This window comes from Stegostoma tigrinum, chromosome 16, assembly GCF_030684315.1.
Source record: "Stegostoma tigrinum isolate sSteTig4 chromosome 16, sSteTig4.hap1, whole genome shotgun sequence".
NCBI classification, from domain to species: Eukaryota; Metazoa; Chordata; class Chondrichthyes; order Orectolobiformes; family Stegostomatidae; genus Stegostoma; species Stegostoma tigrinum.
Window position 1 is genome coordinate 13652091 of NC_081369.1, and position 21671 is coordinate 13673761.

A 21671-nucleotide genomic window follows, 5' to 3' on the forward strand; every position below is an offset into this window, starting at 1 on the left:
TGAAGGATGATCTCAATGAAACATACAGGAGTCTCAAAGGGCTTGTTAAGATACACACAAAGAGATCATTTCCCTTGGATGTGAATCCAGTACACAGAGGCATAGCCTCAGAAAAGGGGTCAACTGTTTAGGACTAAGATGAGGAGAAATCTCTTCATGTCTTCATTTATCAGGCTTTGGAATTGCCTACCTCAGGATGTTCCATCACTGTTCAAAACAGATATTGATCGATTCTTGATTGGTTCATGAATTGAGGGATATGGGGAACGGGCAGGGAAATGGAATTGAGGTAGATGATCAACCCTGGCCACACTGAATAACACTGCAGTCTCAAAGTGGCTGCTTGTATTTAATAAGTTCTTACATTTTTGAGCAGTCTGGCAATGTAGAAGCAACAGATAGATTGAGAGGGAAAACCAGCATTGTAAAGTTATCCTGTTATTTTGATGAAATGAGCTTGGCTGAGATTTTGCACTGGAAGATGATCACATGTTTAGAGAGTTCACAATATTCCCTCCTTCTGCCAGGTCTGTTCACTTCCTCAGCCTGAGCCTGTCAGTAAGGAAGCAGCTCAGGAACACAATCTCATGTAATATGCTAGTCATTAAGGAAGACTTTAATAAAACTGGAAGACTTTGCTGGGGTGGAACTTAGCACAGTTTTATACTTACTGCAGGAAAATAGAGAATTCAGGAAGAGAAATTAACTCATGAAGTTTCTAATCTTTTAGTCTGTTATTGCACTCCAGCGTTTGTCTTCTATCTTTGCTTCTGTAATTATCTTAGTTATTTTATCCCATATAAAACAGTATAGCATAGTGTTTATTTTCTGTCTTTTCTTTTAACTTATGATTATGGGAAATGTACAGAAATCACATTACACAATGTGATGATTAGTTAATGTCAATGTTCATATTGAGATGCTCAATTCATTTGGTGTGAATCCACATTTCCCATTTGGTCACCAGTCTGATACAACCATTGAGAATAAAATGGGATTTTAAATGAAGTAAAACAAAGGAAGTGATAGGAAATGAATTACCTTTTCCAATGTGAAAGCTGAAGAAATGAAAGAGAAGACATCGATAGTTCATCAGTCTGTGATAGGGACTTGATTTGAGATACATCTTTTTACTGGATTCGTCTTCTGGAAAATCAACATTGTGAATATGACAGTACAGCGTGAGTCTCACACAAATGATAATAATAGATTTCCTACAGTGTGGAAACAGGCCCTTCAGCCCAACAAGTCCACACTGCCCCTTGAAGCATCCCACCCAGACCCATTCCCCTATAACTGACACTTCCCTGAACACTACGGGCAATTTAGCATGGCCAATCCACCTAACCTGCACATCTTTGGGCTGTGGGAGGAAACCGAAGTACCCGGAGCAAACCCACACAGACACGGGGAGAATGTGCAAACTCCACACAGACAGTCGCCCAAGTCTGGAATCAAACCCGGGTCCCTGGTCCTCCGAGGCTGCAGTGCTAACCACTGAGCCACCGTGCTGTCCTCATGTAAACAGGGTTCGATCTTTGGTGTTTTAACAACAATATGAATTTGATCCTTTCTGCACAGGCTGTCCAGGAGTATGCTAGGGAGCAGCCAGTAAGTGCTTTTCATTGAACTGCTTGTTGGCCAAGTAGAGCACAGCTCTGCCACATGTATCATCGAATAACTATAGTGTGGAATCAGGCCATTCAGCTCATTGAGCCTGTACCAACCCTCCAAATAGTATCCCAACCAGGCCCACCCCATCCTTGTAACCCTGTATTTTCCATGGCAAATCCACCTAGCCAGCACATCCTTGGGAAATTTAACATGGCCAATCTACCTAACCTGCACATTGTTCGACTGTGGGAGGAAACAGGAGCATCCGGAGGAAACCCATGTAGACACGGGGAGAATGTGTAAACTCCACACAGACAGTCGCCTGAGGGTGAAATTGAATCCAAGTCCCTGCTGCTGTGAGGCAGCAGCACTAACCACTGAGTCACCGTGCCGCCCTCTCAAACAAATCTGCTATTTCACTCAGCGATACCAGCACATCACCACCCCTTTGCCTCCTCACTACCCACACTGTTGGCCACCAAGCCCTTGGTCTCTCTCAGTCCTGTTCCCTCCTGATCGCCAGTAAGACATTGCCTATTCCAATACTGGAACCATCCTGGCTGCTACGAACTGTCCCAGTCTACAGCCTTCCACTGCCGTAGCTTTCCCACCACACAGCTGGCTAGTTCACTAATCTGGCAGAGCACTTGGTGTAATGATAAGGTCATGCTATTATATTCACCATGACCTCAATGTTTCCAGAATTTATGATGCCCCACCCAGTTCACTCCTTCTCTGTAAACAATGAGGCCTAATTACCCTCTTTTTTTGAAAAATGCCGAACTGAACTTTCCACATCATCCACAATGTCTGTCTGTCTGTACATTGAAGTTTTCTAGTCATAATTAGAATCATATTAAATTCCATATTATCCATCAGATACTTCTGTGAAAACACAGAAACTGCTTTACCACCAAATGATGATACTAGCTTCTCTATCTAAACTCCTTTGTTCAAAATAACTAATTGTTGTCATTAATGAAACTATTATGCTCATGATCTTTCTTTGATCTAAGGTCTCAGGCAGTCCTTTGCAGCATTGTTAGGCTGCAGCTTTAGAATCTATCAGTAAATCTGCTCGATGTACTTCACGAAGATAGTCTGCATTGGGAAATATGCAGAAACACACAACAAGGATGATCACATGTGAAAAAGCTTCAGTTACACAAGACTAGAGAAGTTTAACACAACTATTTAGTAAATTGTCTAAAAGATAATTACCACACTACGGAATACACATTATGAAGAACCTTGGATAATAGTTCAGCAGAGCAATGCGCTTTCAGTTCAGTCAAACCAGTGAGGGAAATGAACCATAGGGTGATCCCCCATTAGGGAGAGCGGGGGAGAGAGAGAGAGCGAGAGAGAGAGAGAGGGAGGGAGGGAGAGAGAGAGACGACCGGTGGTGCTTTAACCTGACGGTCACCACATCTCTGATGAAGGGAAAGGTTGGGAAGGAATGTTTTCAGTGGTAATCTTAGCCAGTGCAGGAATTTAATCCATGCTGTTGGAATCACAGACCAGCCATCCACTCCGTTCAGTAGCTCTCAGTGGGCCCCCCCAACTCCATCCAATCCAAGTCTCTCAATCTGATACTCGGGGTCTTTGAATGAGAGACAACTCTGGGAGCCCACAAGGATGCACCCTTTCCCCCAACCTCACATCCTGATGGTGGGATAAAGTCATTGTGGGTGCTTTAATGGCTGCGATTGGAAGCTAGGTCAGAAAGCTGTTCAGGGGCTCCCCCACCACAACATTAATGGGGTGGAGGCAGATAGATGGCTGTGCTTCAACCCAAATAAATACCGCTCTGTCATCAAATTCACCATTGGAGATTGCATTCAGTTCTGCCACAAGAATTGGAATTAATCTAGGGGTGAGTGGTTAAAAGAAAGATTAACTGTTGGATGGTAAGAATAGAAGTCATGGTTAACAGGGCTATCTTAGCAGCAGATCATGTGCATCCTGCTGTTGGCAACACAATGAACACGCCTGCATTCTTTCAAGTGTTGTACAGTAGTAAATACAGTTTAAACACAATTAAAGATACAGTTACAGAACAAACAGACTGAATTGGGTGGGGATTATTTAGTAAAGGATCTGAGGATGATAATAGACACATAATTTTGAATTATCTGAACAATATGAAATAAAATGGACTTAATAGAGTTTTGGCCTGAAATAGGCAGAATACTGGAATGTTAGTGGATAAAAATTGGGACCAAGGGCTTTTCAAATGTTGTGGTCAGATCCTATTTGGACTTTTGTTTTCTCTTCTGGTTATCAGAAAACAGAGAGTATTTTCTTACATTGGAGAGGACGCAGAGATGGCCAATAAGTCTGAACTCCAATTTTGAGGAGAAAACTGAGTGACACAAACTGATCACAGTCTAAAATGACATCGGAGAGATTATCGTCAAGGTGTATAAGATGTTCAATATTTCAGACAAGGTGAGCCCACACAATAATCTCAAGCATGTAAGGAAGACTGCACCTAGAATACGCACATTAATATTCCATGTTGTTCTACTTAAAGACAGCCATGAGGTAGAACATCTTGATTAAGGAGCAAGCAGAAAAAAATTAGAACATTCTTTCATACAGCAAAGTGAAAGCAAATGGAGCAGCCTAATATCACCCAGGTGCCGACATGTGCAATATGGTGAGAGTGATCTCGCAGATGCTCTGTGTAACGTAATCTGTGTACCACTGTCTAAGTTTTTATTGTCACCCTATGGTCTGTATATCTTTGCGTACTATGGTCTGCCTGTAAATAAAGCTTTTAACTGTATTTAGTTACATGTGACAATTAATCAATCAAAATGTCTCACTCACCATACTGTAACAATGAAGGGATCAGCAAGTTACATTTCACTGATCACAACTTGGGATGCTGGGTCAATGGGAAAAATGTCTTGAATGTTAAAATGTAATGGTGAATCTGTACAAACCTTATGAATATGCAGTTAGAGTGCTGGGTATTGTTTTAGCCTTTAGACTACAGAAAGAATGTTAATACAATGAGAAGTGTACAGACAAATTAGATGTACTATAGTAACTCATCAGTGCTCCCCTGACAACATCTTCCAACTCTAAATAATACCACCCACTTGATACATGCAAACACCATCATCTGCAAAATCCCCTGTAAGACATCCAAGTCCTGGGACTCCCTTCCTACCTGCACTTTAGAGTTTCCCCTACACCACAACAAATATAACGCTTCAAGATGGCATCTTAGCATTATTTTCTTAAGGGCAATTAGGAGTGGGTCAATAAATCTTGGTCCAACCAGCAGTGTTCATGTCCAGTGAACAAAGAAAAATATTTCATGAGGGTTCTTCCTGGAGTGGGCAAATGTAAATATGGAAACTTCAACAACTTGGGTCAAGGAAAACTGAAGTTCACACCTATCAAACCAGGACGTCCAAAACTTATTCCTTTAGCTTTCAATTTAAATCTTCTGATACTGAATTAAATGGCAATGATTGGGTTAAGAGATAAGTTAAAAATAATAAAACTCAAAAAGAAAACTACATTATTTTTAAAAATGGGAAATATTTCAATACTATGAAGAGATTGAATTTCCCAAATATAAAATTGACTTAGTTAGGGTTTGTGAGGTGTTTAATGACAGTTATGAAGTTCAAACATCATTAAAAATGCACTTCAACTTCATTTCAGGTATAATTTTTTCAAAAGGCCTTTTCAATATGGTAACCTATCAAAGTGGATAGTTTCATTAAAGTATGGTTGTAATGCAGAACTCAGTATACTGCACCCTATGGAACTGACAGCAACTTCTTATTGTCCCAATTATTTCTTTCAGGCATAGGCTCCTGAAGTTGCTGTCAGTTTCAGTGGAGAAATGATGGCACACTTTGACAATTCCATTAGTATCAATACCACAGCAAAAACCAGCTCGTAGAAACTGGATAAGGGATTTTGTTAACCAGAAAATCGTCTTCAGACTATTAAAATCCCAGCATTTGTGCAGAGTGGACTGCCAAGTGTGTGAGCCACTGTGACATCCACAAAGACTAGAAGGAACATTGTTGCATTCAGTTAACCCTCCCTCCCCAATCTTAGGAAGAGGAGTTTAGGGGTTTCTGAGAACATGAGAGTCACACCCAAAGTTGCTCACCGATCCCACCCTCACCAATGTGATGCCCTCCTGCAGGTCCCACTAATCCTGGCAGGGTCAGTGTTGCAAGGAAATGTGAGACACAATAACAGGCCAAGAAATTCAGCAACAATTTGCATAACTGCCCATGAAACACTGCATTGATGAGGGGAATTCAGTGTTTGTAAGACATCACTAATCGTTGTACTTATAAAAGCTCACACAAAACTTTACACACGAGTTCCTCAGAAAACGATTATGAAATCTCCAGTGTACTACACCACACACTTATATTCAGTACTTTCCAAACATTGCAGAAAATAGGATGATCTCATAACATTTGTGACTTCTAGCTCTGTGTTTGTTTAGCGTTTGGATTTCACTCAGGAAGGTAACATTGATGACAATAAATTTAAAAAGTAGGATTACAATTCACATCCTAATATGTCATCCTGCCCTTAAACAGTGAAAATATATAGTTTAAAAACATAAATGAAGTGATATCAACTCCTTACTTGTGAGTTCCTGATCCTAGACACTTGTGCATGAAAACACAACGCAGGGATTTTTTTGCGCTGAAAATTTGCCTAAACTGTCAACTTTGCATAAATAACCCTGATTTCCTGGAATAGTGGAAACTAGATTTGTTATACAAATTTAATGTAAATGAACTGTCACACATGACCAGCCAGAGCTGTTGATCTGGACTTTGATTATTGGAGATGTCTCCCATTAATGGACCAAAAGAATATGAACAACCACTGAGCCAAATGAGAATTGGATAGACTTGGTTATTTTCTGATACCATTAGGCATTTATGTGACTCATACAGTGAGACTACTTGAACTAGATATCAATATTGTAACTGTTTCAAAGGATCAGTTCAATGGTAAAAGTTCTGCAGAAAAACACAAACATTATTAAGAGTTTAATTGAATATAATGTATGAAACATGGAAACATATGCAATAAGGTTTGGCAAGGTGAACTAATTAGTAAAGTTAGATCCCATAGGATTTATGGTGACCTTGCCAATTGGATACAAAATTGGCTTTTGGAGAGGAGCCAAATGGTGGTGGTGGAAGGTTGTCTTTCAGACTGGAGATATGTGACCAATGGTGTTCCACAGGGATCAGCACTGAGTCCACTTTTATTTGTCATTTATATAAATGATTTCGATGAGAATGTGGAAGGCATGGCTAGTACATTTGCAGCTGACACCAAAATTCATAGTGTAGTGGACAGTCAAGAAGGCTATCTAAGATAACAAAGCATATTGATCAACTCAGTCAATGTGCTGACGAGTTGCAGATGGAGTTTAATTTGGATAAATGCGACATGTTGCATTTTGGTTAAAAAAAACAAAGGAAGGTCTTACACAATTAATGGTAGGGCCTTGGTAGTGTTATAGAACAGAGAGGCTCAGGAGTTCAGGTATGTAATTCTTTGTAATTGTGTCACGGGTAGACAGGGTCATTAAGAAGGTGTTTAGCATGCCTGCCTTCATTGCACAGGCATTTGATTTTAGGATAACAAGGTGTGGAGCTGGAGGAACACCGCAGGCCAAGCAGCATCAGAGGAGCAGGAAAGCTAACGTCTCGGGTCAGGACCCATGCTGAGGTTGTGCAGGACATTGACGAGGCCTCCTCTGGAGTTTTATGTGCAGTTCTGGTTGCCCTGTTATAGGAAGGATGCGATTAAACTGGGAGGGTTCAGAAAAGATTTACGAGGAAGTTGCTGGGAATGGAGAGTTTGAGATATAAAAATAGGCTAGAAAGACTGGGACTTTTTTTCTGGACTGTTGAAGGTTGAGGGGTGACCTTATTGAGATTTATTAAATCATGCAGGGCATATATAAGGTGAATGATGAGAGTATTTGCCCTAGGGTGGGGGAGTTCAAATCTAGAGGGCATATTTTTAAGATGAGTGGAAAAAGATTTAAACAGGGTGTGGGGGGCAACTTTTTTACACAAAAAGTGGTTTGTGTGTGGAATGAGCTGCCAGAGGAAGTGGTCGATGCAGGTATGGTTACAATGTTTAAAAGACATTTACAGAAGTACACGAATAGGAAAGGTTTAGAGGGATGAGGATGTCAAACATTAGCAGGTGCGGCTGGTTCAGTTCGGGAACAAGGTTGGAATGGACTGTTTGGACCAGAGTCTGTTTCCATGCTGTATGACTATGACTCTAAGAGCAGAAGTAGGCCACTCAGCCTCTCAGGCCTGGTCTGCCAATCATGATTATCACAGTTGATCAGTTTGTGTTTTGAATTCTACATTTCTTGCTACTCCATTGATTTCCCATGGCCTGATAAGAATCTGTTGCCTTAGTGTTAAAAATATTCAATGGCGCCACCCTATCCCATCATCCGAGGCAGGGAGAAAGAAGTCTCTGGGCACTCCTTGTTATCAGCTAAACATATCTGAAGGGATGCCTGAGACCTAATGGAACAAAGAAATAAATGACCAATCTAGGCATTTGAATCAACCTGTTCAGGCACACCTCTGGAGCAAGTGGGACTTGAATGCAGGTCTCCTGGCCCAGAAGGAGGGACATTACCTCTGTACTGCAAGTGCCCCTCAGCTAATAATTACATTAGTTAAGAGTTAATTGGGTGTGAGTTGTTTGAATAACTATGAGAATTCGTAATCAGTGGGGTGAGAGGTTATTGGATTATGGCTAATTGGAATAAAAATCTCACTAAAAATGTGGCCTCAAATTCTGCTTAAATACAGTAATCTTCTAGTGTATAAGATTAGTTGCCGTCATTGCTGCACAGTACCAGTGCTCAAAGGGATGTGTAGGTTCTCTTGGCCAAAATCCTGCAATAGAAGCCATCAACAAAAAACAGACTAGTCATAACACATTCTATAGTGCAAACAAAGAAGAGCTACATGCTCTGGTATGTCTCTTCACTGCCTGTCCTGCTGATGGTTTTGCCTGGCTTGAGGCTCCTCTATTGTCGCCACAATAGCTGCTGAATTTCACTTAGATACCTTTCTGAGCAGCTCTGGGCCTCTGGGTTGTGATTTTAGACTGTATCACCTCAGCATTGGCTACACAGTCTGGTCTGGCTAGCTGAGAGGCTGCAGCAGGAGCATCGTTGGAGTTGCTGGAATGGGAGCACAGTCAATCTTACAAACCCGAAAAAGTTAGTGTATCACAGAATGACTGGCATTTCAGACACCTCAGTGATTTTAATGTCTGCTCAAGAACTCCCCTTTGAGCACTGATATCTGCAGTCATGTTAGCATAAGTAACCAGAGACAACAATTTAATAACAACCAAATGTGCTGAATTTGGTGATACAGAGGCATAAATATTAGCCAGAAAACTAAAGGAAACTCACTGTATTTTTATACATAGTGGTAGGGAGTACAACTATTTTTTTTTCATTTATTCTTGGGCTGTGGGCATCACTGACCTGGCGAGTAATTAGTGCCCATCCCTGGTTGCCCTTGAGAAGGTCACAAGCTGCCCTCTTGAACCACTGCAGCCCATTGCTGTTAGAAGAGGAGGTTCCAGGATTTTGACCCAGCGACAGTGAAGGAACGGTGATGCATTTCCATGTAGAGATGGTGAGCAGCTTGGAGGGGATGTTTCAGGTGGTGATATTCACATGTATCTACTGCCTTTGTCTTTCTAGATGGAAGCTGAGATGGGTTTGGAAGGTGCTGTCTAAGGATCTTTGGTGAATTTGTACAGTGAATTGTAAAGAATGTGTCTGTTATTTTTTCAGTATTTTTAATGGTGGACTAAAAAGGCTCTGTGTTGAAGGATTGCTGTATATTTTTGAAGCAAGTAACTTGGCACTTATTGTGAGAACTATTTACACAGCAGCTGGTTCAAGCAGCAGTAGGAGAAGGTGCAGACCAGTTGAGGATCAGCAGTGTATAAGAATTGAGATGGAGGTTGAGCCGATAACAAGTAGGTGTTTGTTCTGTGGACAGGTGACCAGTTATTTGTATTAAAGGCCTTCTTCCTGCCAACAGCAATGTGATTAGTTCTAAGGAACAAAAACAAAGTTTCTGGAAAAGCTCAGCAGGTCTGGCAGCATCTGTGAAGGAAAAAACAGAGTTAATGTTTCAGGTTCGGTGACCCTTCCTCAGTTCTCTGATCAGATCTCAGGTGGTTGAACAGCGTGGGACCATGAACAAGATACAGAGAAATCACCAGATCTCCACCAACCCAAAATCTCTCTCTGTTCTCTGCAGCAAAACCAACCTTAAGCCTGAAAAAACTGACTTATTTTATCTTCTGCAGTTGCTATTGTAATTAATGAGTTAGGGAACATCTATAAGTATGAACCATCCAATCTGTGCCTTCTGTAAAGGAGTGAAAGTATTCAGAGAAGGAAGACTGAGAAGCAATATTCTCATCCGCGCAAGAATCATCTCAGCAATCTTGAGAACAGGAAACATTGAACCGCCTTCCCTGTCTTTCTCTCCACCTATAACACCCAGGTTTGTTTTCCCTTGTTTATGTCAGTGTGTGTATGTGTATAAGGGAGAGTTAATAAAGGGATCAGTGTTTTCACCCATGGAATTATTTGCTGATGGTTCATCATTGTTTGTCTGCAGCTAGAGCCTATTTCTTGGTAATAAATAATAATTCTTGTTAAGTACAGAAACCTAGACCATGCATTATGCCAATCTGGGTCTAAAGGCAGGTACACTGAGGAATTCAGCGTACTTTTAAAAAATCTTTTCACTTTTTGATAACCCCTGGAATAGTGGGGCGCGATTTTCAGTCAACTACCCCAGTGTGGCATAGCAGCATCTTGTAGACATGCAAGATTTCCAGATTGCTGCTACTGAGTGTCAGTAGTGGAGGGAATGGATACTTTGAATGTAATGCCAATCATGTGTCCACTCTGTCTGCTATGCTGACATCGTTGTTTAACACCAGAATCTTCTGATTTGTCTTGATTTTTGTTTCAGTCTTTATTTTCTGCAGTTTTCTTCCAAGACAAAGAAGAACAGAAACTGACCTTTACTCATATCTTGTTGCAAGCATTTTGCTCCCGCCCAGTGTTGTTATAACATTGCCATTGGGGTAAGCAGCAAGTTCACAAAATTAACATGAGCCCAGCATGAACTGAGCAGCTTCATATCGCTTTGAAATTTGAACAATTTGACTCTTTTCATGCCAGATCTGATTTTGATGTCCTTGGACAGACTGGAGTTTGTCTGAGAAGGGTGGGACATAATTTAAATTTAATTTTGAGGTGGAGGACCTTTCACTAAGACTCTGTCAGTCATTAATTTTAAGGATTTAGTGTCTCATCCAAAGGACACAGCTCCAAGCCACCAGACTTGGCATTGTGTACTTAATGTCCAGAGGGAGACTTGAACTCACAACCTTTTGGGGACTCAGAGGCTTAAAGATTACTCACGGAGCTATGGCAGTTATTAGTTAGCTATCTAATCCATTTTCCAATCTGTCACATGTTGCCTGTTTAATTGGCTCCACATTTTAATTACCAATCACAGCCTGAGATCAGAAGCCGGGCAGATGAGTTAGCCTTCAAGACCGTAGTAACATAAGGCAGAGGTAAGCCATTCAGCCCATCACGTCTGCTCCACTATTCAATGAGGTCATGGCTGATCTAACTATCCTCAACTCCACTTTCTTGTTTTTTTTCCCTACAACCCTTGATTCTCTTACTGATTGGAAATCTATCTATCTCAGGCTTCAATGTGCACAATTATCCAGCTTCAACAGCCCCCTGCAGTGAAGAATTCCACAGATTCACTATTGTCTGAAAGAAGAAATTCTTCCTCATCTCTGGGTTAAATGAGTGACCCCTTACTTTGTGAGTATGCCCTCTGACCCTAGACTGTCCTGCAAGTCCCTGTCTAAGCTGTCAAGACCCCTTAGAATGTGGGATTTTTCAATAATGCTGCCTTTCATTGTTCTAATCTTGTTTTGAGGAGACCAGCATGGAAAGAGTTAGAGACCAGCTGACCATCCAGAGAGGGGGAGGAAGAAAGCAACCTGGCAGACCTAGAGACAGAGCCACAGAGAGAGCAACTGTGTAAATTTACAAGAGACTTGAGAAGTGTTGAAACCATAAGCGGCCAAATAGGATAGGGATTTTATGTTTAGTATTAAAAATTATTGTAATTTTGTTCCTACTGAAGTGGGAATGTTTTGCTTTGCTACCGGCTTGTATTTGTATTAGTTTGACTGCTTTGGTGTTGTGGGACACCTGGGCAAATTCATTCATGACATTCTGGTGGTAGTTGTCTGCAACTTGTTTAAAGAGGAACCAGACAACACTGCATAGAACATTTGTCACCTCAATCGAATGCGATGGACATAAGCAACCAGATACACTGTTATAACCACAGACACATCTGCACAGCCGCACAAGCTGTTCCTTTGCTGCAGGTGGCTGATCAGGAAGATGTAAGCTCACAATCTGCGCTGGCTCCAAACTGACCACCAATCTGAGAGTGCCCCAATTCCTCAACAACACAGCGAGACAGCAGCAAATACCATGGCAACATGAGGGTGACCCTCCATGGAGAAAGAACATCACCCAGATGAACAGGCAATGCTGACAGGCCTCACAGCGCCAGGGACCCGGATTCGATTCCAGCCTCGGGTAACTGTCTGTGCCGAGTTTGCACGTTCTCCCCGTGTCTGAGTGGGTTTCTTCCAGGTGCTCCGGTTTCCTCCCACAGTCCAAAGATGTGCAGGCTAGGTGGATCGGCCATGCTAAATTGCCCCACAGTGTTCAGGGATGTGTGGGTTATAGTGGGATGGGTCTGGGTGGGATGCTGCAAGGGGCGGTGTGGGCTTGTTGGGCCGAAGGGCCTGTTTCCACACTGTAGGGAATCTAATCTAATCTAGTATTATCAGACAAACACAAAATTGTGCGTACAATGTATGTGCAACGAGTGATAAGAAATCGCTAAAATAGATGAACAGTTATACAATTAATGAGTAACTTGGGTAACTGACTGAAAACTATCGTGCTTCCAAATTCATTTTAAGTCAAAAAAGCGATGTTGGACTGGAAATGCAATACTATATGAATGTGCTTTTGGGCTTATCACAGTCACAAGATCTCTGCTCAGGAGGGTCTCACAGCAGACAGCCATCTCACAAGCAGTTTGAATAAACAGAGGGTAACAAAATTACTCCCTTCAACATAAAACATGACCCTACTCAGACCCTTATCATTTTTCAGATGCAGATATCAAACTAGTCAGATGTATACCAGAGGAGATTAGGAACATAGAGAGTGATCTTGGAATTTTAATTCCAATTAGTCAGGCTGCCCAGTGTTTCCATAGGTTTTCTACAGGGAGTCTCAACCAACTAATCTCAGGCCAGAACATACAAACCATAAACCTATGATGGAAATTTACATATCTGGGAAATTCACTCCTGATCTGGAAACAGGACCGAACCTTCGTGCAGACTGTTTGAGTGAGTCATATCAGCATCCACAGAGAGTAGAAGGAGTATTACTGAGTTCATACAGTCCTCACTCCAAATTTAAACAGGGCAGTGTAGGAGCTTCTGAAAACACAGAGCAGGAAGGCACCAGGTTTACACCCAAAGCTGTGCACCAATCCCACCTCCACCAACGTGATGTCCTCCTGCAGGTCCCACTAACCCTGGCAGGGTCAGTGTTGGAAGGAACTGTGAAGCACGATAACAGACCAAGAAATCTGCACAGCTATCCATGAAACAGTGCACAGACAAAGGTTCATAAAATACTTCACAAGGAATGTTCTCCTCATGTAATTATGAAATTTCCATTGCATCAAACCACATATTTATATTCAGAAATTTGCAAAAGGCAGGAAAATATGCAATTACCCTTAGCATTCCACACACAACATATAGTGCTGTTCAGAGATAGGAACTGCCAATGCTGGAGTCAAAAAGAGCACAGTGTGGAGCTAGAGGAGCACAGCAGTCCAGGAGCATCAGAGGAACAGGAAAGTTAATGTTTCAGGTCAGGACCCTTTTTTACCCGAAACATACGTTCCTGCCCCTCTGATGCTGCCTAGCATACAGTGCTGTTCAGTTTCTTTCAGGAATACTAGGTCAATGACAATATATTAAAACCAGAAGGTTTACAATTCACCATCTACTTTGTCAACCTGGATTTAAATGGTAAAAATGCACAGATTAAAAACATGAATAGAATAATACCAACTCCTTACCTGTGGGTTGCTGGTCTTGTTTGTAAACTGACGCACAATGTAGGATTCTATATGTGCTAGAAATTTGCCTATGCAGTTACTTTTGCATTGGTAAGCAGATTTGTTGATTTCCTGGAACAATGGGAGCTGGGGTTTGTGTGCATCTGCCTCATTTAAATGAAGATATGGAAAAAAGTGGCATTTTCATTCAATTTCTGATTTGGGCAAAGACCAGCATGAAATGTTACCTGTTGATGGATGGGATGGTGGCTCAGTGATTAGCACTGCTGCCTCTCAGCGCCAGGGACCTGGATTTGATTCCAGCCTCGGGTGACTGTCTGTGTGGAGCTTGCACATTCTCCCCACTGTCTGCATGGTTTTCCACTGGGTGCTCCAGCTTCCTCCTATTGTCTAAAAGTGAGCAGGTTAGGTGGATTGCCATTGCTAAAAATTGCCCCGTAGTGTCCAGGATGCGCAGGTTTGTTGATTTAGCCATGGTAAAATCTGGTGCAGGGTTGGGTGGTGGTATGATGCTCTTTGGAAAGTCAATGCAGACTCAAGGGGGCTGAATGGCCTCTTTCTACCCTGTAGGAATTCTATAATATGGGGAAATGTTGGGTCAAGTAAGAGGTGAAACCCAATATGTCAAAGGCAGTACCATCTTCTGATGTTTTTGATCACGAAGGTAACTGATGAAGTGATACTTGGGCCAAATGTCAATGTTGTGACAGTTTCAGAGGAGCATTCCTCTGTGTGTGTGTGTGTGTGTGTGTGTGTGTGTGTGTGTGTGTGTGTGTGTGTGTGTGTGTGTGTGTGTGTGTGGGGGGGGGGGGTGTAGATAGAGGGTGATGTTGGGGTTGTGGGGTGTGAGGCGAAGCATTATACACAGAACTAATGCGGATATAAATCCTCATTAAAAGGATATTTACAAACACAGCCTTCTGACTATTTCTTATGCGAGCAATCTCCAGTTAAGAAATGCCTCTTTCTCCTCCACACCACTGACAAACCACAAAGTTCAACTTAATGCTTCCAAAGGCCAGTCTCCACTTTTGACTACCCACAAACTGCACCTCTATATTTCCATTGTTATTCCAAGTACATGTTGCCTTTCAACTATTATTTTCCTGATATCTTAGGCTTGCAAAATGCATAAACTTGTTGGATATATGAAAGAACATAAAGCAATAGTCAAAGATAATGGGAACTGTAGATGCTGGACAATCCGAGATAACAAAGTGCTTTACAGGTACAAAATTTCTGTGGCTTGCAGCTGCTCCTGCTGAGTGATCTGTTGTCATGCTGTGCTACACTTGTCAGTCTTGTAGCACCAGTATACAGCCTCTGTAGCTTATCTGCAACTCCTTTGTGACATTTGTCATCCAACTACACTGACAATGCTGCCTTTCCCTGCTGCCCCCCACTTTATACTCTGATAGAGATCGCTGTATTTTTTTAGATTTGATCCAATGGCCAACATATTGATATTTTCTTTTCTGTTTGTAACATTCAACATTTTTTTGGCCCCTGTCAATTTCCAGCTGGTTTATCTAATGGTCAACATAAGGAATTTTTAGCATACGTCTTTGCATTGACATTTCAAAGGCCTTTATTATCTTCCACAGATCTTACCTATTGTCCTTTCTCTGTCATGTGCAGGAGAGTAGCTGGAAAGTCACATCTGATGAGTTTGAGGTGAATGGTGTCAGGTGGCAGATGTTAGCAGGACAGAGATAGACGGAAGCTATTTTGAGAAGGTGACAAATGTGAGAATAACAAGGAAAGTTAAACATGTAAGAAGGAAAAGAAAACTCGTAACAATTTACGGAATTCCACAACATGTTGCACAAAGCAACAGGTGGCTCAGTGGTCAGCACTGCTGCCTCACAGTGTGAGGGACCCAGGTTCAATTCTACCCTCAGGCAACTGTCTGTGTGGAGTTTGCAAATTCTCCCCATGTCTGTATGGGTTTCCTCCCACAGTCCAAAGATGTGCAGACTGGGTGATCTGGCCATGCTAAATTGCCTGTAGTGTTCAGGGATGTGTAGATTTGGTGGGTTATAGGGGGATGGGTCTGTGTGGTGTGCTCTGAGGGCTGGTGCGAACTTGTTGGGCCAAAGGGCCTGTTTCCATACTGTAAGGGATTCTATGAAATCTTACAGAACTGTGTGGGAAAAATACACTTTCATTAATTCAGTCACTGTAAAACAGTGACAATGAGAATATTACATGGTTTTTTAAAATTCACTCGCGGGATGTGGATATCACCAACTGGGCCAGCACATGTTGCCTGCCGCTGGTTGCCCTTGAGAAGGTGGTGGTGAGCTGCCTACTTGAACCACTGCAGTCCATGTGCTGCAGGTTGACTCACAATGCCCTGAGGGAGGGAATTTTAGGGCTTTGTTCCAAATCGTCTACATCATTTTTGCAATAGATGTTTTATTGATTATTGTTTAACTTAATGTGGAGGTCGATTAGTTTTTATAAAATTCTGATATTTGTCATATATAAAAGACCGATGTCACACTTGAATCTGATTGGCTTAAATATGGTCAAGATGGAGGAAAACCAATTTGTTGGCCTGTTGAGGGTGGTGAGGATGAGAGGGAAAGCTAATTATCAACAGGACGTTTCCTTGCCCATGATTGACTTGATGCCATGAGTCTTTATGGGAATTGGAGTCAATGTTGATCATTCCCAGAGCAAGTCACTGGCACATCGTGTGCAAGGTATGACTCTCTGAATATGATCATGTCAGGCAGCTGCTTGACTTAGCTGTGGGACTGCCTTTTCAAATTTGGCAGAAACTTCCAGCTGGCAGGGGTGAGTGATTTTGAACAAATTGATTTCACCCTGAACTCAACAAGAGAGCTTTCTTCTCAGAAATGAAGATATGAACTGGGCAGCTTCTTCTAAGCGGGTTTTCTTCCAAATCATCATTTACAGTTATCTCCACCCAGATGCCCCCATAAAGGACCATAAGACCATAACACATAGGAGCAGAAGTAGGCTATTCTGCCCATCAAATGCACTCTGCCATTCTCTGAGCTCATGGCTGATCTGATAAACTTCAACTCCACATTCCTGCCTTTTCACCATAACCCTTACTGATTAAAAACCTATTGATCTCAGCCTTGAATTTACTTAATGATCCAAACCTGACAGCTCTCTGCAATAAAGAGCTCCACAGATTCATTTTCCTCTGAAAGAAGACATTCCTCTTTAACTCTATCTTAAAAGTGCAACCCCTTATTCTGAAATTTCACCCTTTGGTTCTAGACTATCCCACAAGGAACAACGGCTTCTCCACATCAACCCTGTCAGTGCTCATTTCCTCAAAGACATGAACGATTAAGAGGGCACAAATGACTGTCTATACAAACCACATCTTTTAAATCCAAGAGAGTGCATGAGCCTCTGCTTCATGTATGAGCATTTGCTCATTATTTATAACAGAGCAAAGTTCATGAACCTGAAACTTAATATTTGGTCATGACCTGTCCACTATCTTGACAGCAAGACATCTTGACGGATCAATAAGGTCAGAGTTGAAGAATTTTAATTAATCTACTGTCTTTATCCTGAAATAAAACTCACTCTTAGCTGCATTCCAATTACTGTGAGTTCATCGCACTTTGAAAATAGTTCTTTTTTAATAATAAAGATGTTCTGCCCTCTGTTGGTATCTGGGACAGCACTGCAGGCAGAGAAAGGAGTTTAACATTAATTTATGCACGCCTCCCACGACTTGATTATTTAATTCCAGCATGGGACCTCCTGAATTCATCAACATGATTTTAAGTTCAGCAGCTTCAAAGGAGCAGGAAAGTTGATGTTATGGGTCAAGACCCTTCTTCATTCCTGAATGCCCATTTCTGAAGAAGGGTCCTGACCCGAAACATCAGCTTTCCTGCTCCTCTGAAGCTGCCTGGCCTGCTGTGCTCCTCCAGCTCTATACTGTGTTATTTCTGACTCCAGTGTCTGCAGTTCTTGCGATCCCATTGCTATAAGTTCACTCTGCATGCACCTCTATTACAAGTCAAACTGAGGGGAATGAACAATTGGAAGTGTGCAAAATAGAAATGGAATGCAAAATAATGTCAATTCGCAGTAATGATGCCTCTCATTCTTCTATATTTTGTGTACATGGCCAATCTACTCAGCCTCTCCTCAAATTACCATCCTTCCTGGTATCATCTGTGTGAACCTTCTCCGAACTGCCTCCAATGCCAGTATAGGTTTCTTTAGATAGAAAACTCAAAACTGTTCACAATATTCCGATTGTGGCCTGACTCATGACATTTGGGCAGGTGATTGTCTAGTGGTATTATTGGTAGTGGTATCAAGTGGATGGCCGTGTGGAGGGCTACTTTTCAGCCTGGAGCCCTGTGACCAATGGTGTGCCACAAGGATCGGTGCTGGGTCCACTGCTTTTTGTCATTTAAGTAAATGATTTGGATGTGAACATAAGAGGTACGGTTAATAAGTTTGCAGATGATACTAAAATTGGTAATGTAATAGAGAGTGAAGAAGGTTACCTCAGTCTATAAATGGGATCTTGATGGGTTGGGCCAATGGGCTGAGGAGTGGCAGATTGAGTTTAATTTAGATAAATGTGAGGTGCTGCATTTTGGAAAAGCAAATCGGTGCAGGACTTATTCAGTTAGTGGTAAGGCCCTGGGGAGTGTTGCTGAACAGTGAGACCTTAGACTACAGGTTTAATGCTCCTTTAAAGTGGAGTCATGGGTAGTTAGGATAATGAAGAAGGCATTTGGTAGGTTTGCTTTTATTGGCCAATGAATTGATTACAGGAGTTGGGAGGTCATGTTGTAGCTGTACAGGGCATTCCTTCGGACACTTTTGGAATGTTGCATGCAATTCTGGTCTCTGTGTTATAGGAAGAATGTTGTGAAACTAGAAAGAGTTCAAAAACAATTTGTAAGGATGCTGCCAGGATTGGAGGGTTTGTGCTATAGGGAGAGGTTGAATTGGCTGGGCTTATTTTTCCTGGAGTGTCAGAGATTGGGGTGTGACCCTACAGAAGTTTATAACATCATGAGGGGCATGGATAGGGTAAATAGGCAAGGTCTTTTCTCCAGGGCGAGGGCATAGGTTTGATGTGAGAGGGGAATGATATAAAAGGGGCCAAAGAGGCAACTTTTTCACAATGAGGGTGGTGCATATATGGAATGAACTGTCAGAGGAAGTGGTGGAGGCTGGTACAATTACAACATTTAAAAGGCATCTGGATGGGTAAAAGAATAGGAACGGTTTAGAGGGATATGGGCCAAATGCTGGCAAATGGGAGTAGATTTATATAAGATATCTGGTTGGCATGGACGCTTTGGACTGAAGGATCTGTTTCTGTGCTGTATATCTTGGTGACTCTATAACTGTTAATCCAGAGACATAGATAATGGTCTAGGGACCAAGGTTCAAATCCCACCATGGTGGAATTTGAACTCAATAAAAATAAATCAGGAATTAAGAGTCTTATGTTGACCGTGATTTCATTGTCAATTGTTTGGAGAAACCCATGTGATTCACTGATGTCCTTTTAGGGAAGGAAGCTGCCAGCCCTATCTCGTCACTTTGAGTGTTGGTAATTTTACTGTTCAAATTTAAGATACTCCTGCCTGTACAGTATGCCTGACTTTATTTCAGTTCTGTTTTCTGCTCACTGTTTCAGTGATGATGATACATATCCCCCTCTTACTGGCCCAGTGATAGCCACACAGTCAGAGGACTCACTAGTTCACAGTAATTCCACCTTCCCAAATTCCACATCCCGTTCATCCCACAAACTATTTGCACCTCTGTCCTTCACATTCCCCATACGTTACCCATGAGCACTGCCCCTTTCAGATACCCAAGTGCTATCCCTTGGCCAGGCAGTGATGTGGGAGGCTGAAGACAAAAGGAAGAAGAAATTGATGAGGAACACTAGGCCCGACACTGTCAGTGACCAGCTCTGAAACTGACACTGCACATTCTATAGACGGTGGCAGAAAGGAGGATCTGTACGTAGAGAGTTACCAGGCACAAGCGGACTTCAGCCAGGACTGAGTGGAAAGGATTATATATTCCCAGCTCCAAGGGGGGCTGTGGTTACAGATGGCTCCTGCTGCAAGTTCCTCAGATGGGGGCTTCAGTTGGAGTGTACAGGAAAACTTGGATTCATATGCATACAGAAATGCTTAATACATTAACAGGCTAATCAGCAAGTCTGGGCTCACTGTCAACAAGAAAGGTGCAGCTTGGCTCCAACTTGGCACAAAGCTTTCCTTTCCGTCGGGAAAATGGTGGCCAATTTCAAGGAGGGATACAACCCCATTCCAACATTTGATATTGTGTCCAGGAGGAAGGTCTGGACTGTAGACCTTGTGCTGAAGCTGAAGCCCATCCTTTCCAGCAGGGAAATGGTGGCCAATTCCATGGCAGGAATTTTCTGGTCCCGTGGGGGCAAGTTTGAAGGTGGGACCAGGAGGAAAATCTACAATATCAATGCCAGGTCTGCAGATCAATACGTTTCCCCCTTTGATTGAGCCTCTGGCAAGACTGTCAACACTGCAGAGGCTAATGGGAATGTGCAATGAAATAGAATTCATCAATAACTTCATAGTAAAGGCATTTCAAGTCAACAGTGACTGTAACATGATAGAATTTCAGCTCAGCTTGAAGTTGTGAAGTGTGGGTCTAAAACTAATAAAATAAACCTAAACGAAGGGAATTATGAGGACATGAAGGCACAACTGCTTTGAGAACTCAGTAACTAGGTTAAAGGATACAATTGTAATGACCAAGTGTCAGAATTTTAAGGTGATATTGAATAATTCTAAGCAAGATCTTATCCTAGTGAGAAAGAAAGATTTTGAGAAGACTACGTAATCCAGACCTGAAAAGGAAGTTAAGGATGTTATCAAATTGAAGGAAACATTGTACAAATCTGTGAGGATTTATATTTGTGTGCCTTATACAACTACCAACATTCTTAGCATTTCTTAACTTGTTACATCACTTTTCACTTGGGACAAGGTATCCACATTTACATTATCTTTTCCAGCAATAATCTTTACGGTAAATGGTTTAAATAAAAGACTTCTTCTAAGTAGTCTCACATTTTGATTTTTTAAATTTTCAATGAATGCACAGTGGATTCTCAACCATGTAGATTATGGTTCTCTGTCACTTCATCGAATGTAGATTTCAAAGTGTTAAAAAGCTGGTAGCACTCCCAAACTGAGAGATAGTAGGAACGGCTGATGCTGGAATCAGAAGTATGAAAGCGTAGAGCTGGAGGAACACAGCAGGCCAGGCAGGATCAGAGGAGCAGCAAAGCTGACGTTTTGAGTCGGGACCCTTCTTCAGGTTGTTTCTGAAGAAGGGTCCTGCCTTGAAACATCAGCTCCTCTGATGCTGCCTGGCCTGCTGCGTTCATCCAGCTCCACACTGTGTTAGTAATCCAAAATTTGTGTTTTATACAGTCGTGCGCTTCCTCTGGCCCATTTCCTCAGAGAGATCCTCCACTGGCTTCTCAATTCTTTGCTCATGATCCTGCAACAGGAATGAAGTGATCCCTAGGTCACCAGCATCAATTGCCATTTTGAAAAATAAGGGGCAGCCAACACTTGTTCATTCATTAGGAATGTCTTCAGGATCTCAAAAGCTGCCTGGTGTTCTGCTGACATTTCACTCAACCTTCAGCAAAAAATCTCATGATTTCCCACTTAATTTTAGGAACAGGAACTTCTAGTTGAGCCTTCACTTTTA

At 42.0% G+C, this 21671-nt stretch overlaps 1 protein-coding gene across 1 annotated transcript in view; it reads right to left on the reverse strand.

Moving 5' to 3' along the window:
• LOC125459998 (adhesion G-protein coupled receptor G2-like) overlaps positions 1-21503 on the reverse strand; it is a 75202-nt gene extending 53699 nt beyond the window's left edge. The window contains exons 1-5 of the mRNA XM_059651526.1: positions 21384-21503; positions 11902-12133; positions 11220-11229; positions 8733-8848; positions 1042-1146 (exon numbers count right to left, since the gene is read on the reverse strand). Coding sequence (XP_059507509.1) covers positions 1042-1146; positions 8733-8848; positions 11220-11229; positions 11902-12133; positions 21384-21503 — 583 coding nt within the window. The remainder of the gene's footprint in view (positions 1-1041; positions 1147-8732; positions 8849-11219; positions 11230-11901; positions 12134-21383) is intronic.
• Between the last annotated feature and the right edge of the window lie 168 nt (positions 21504-21671).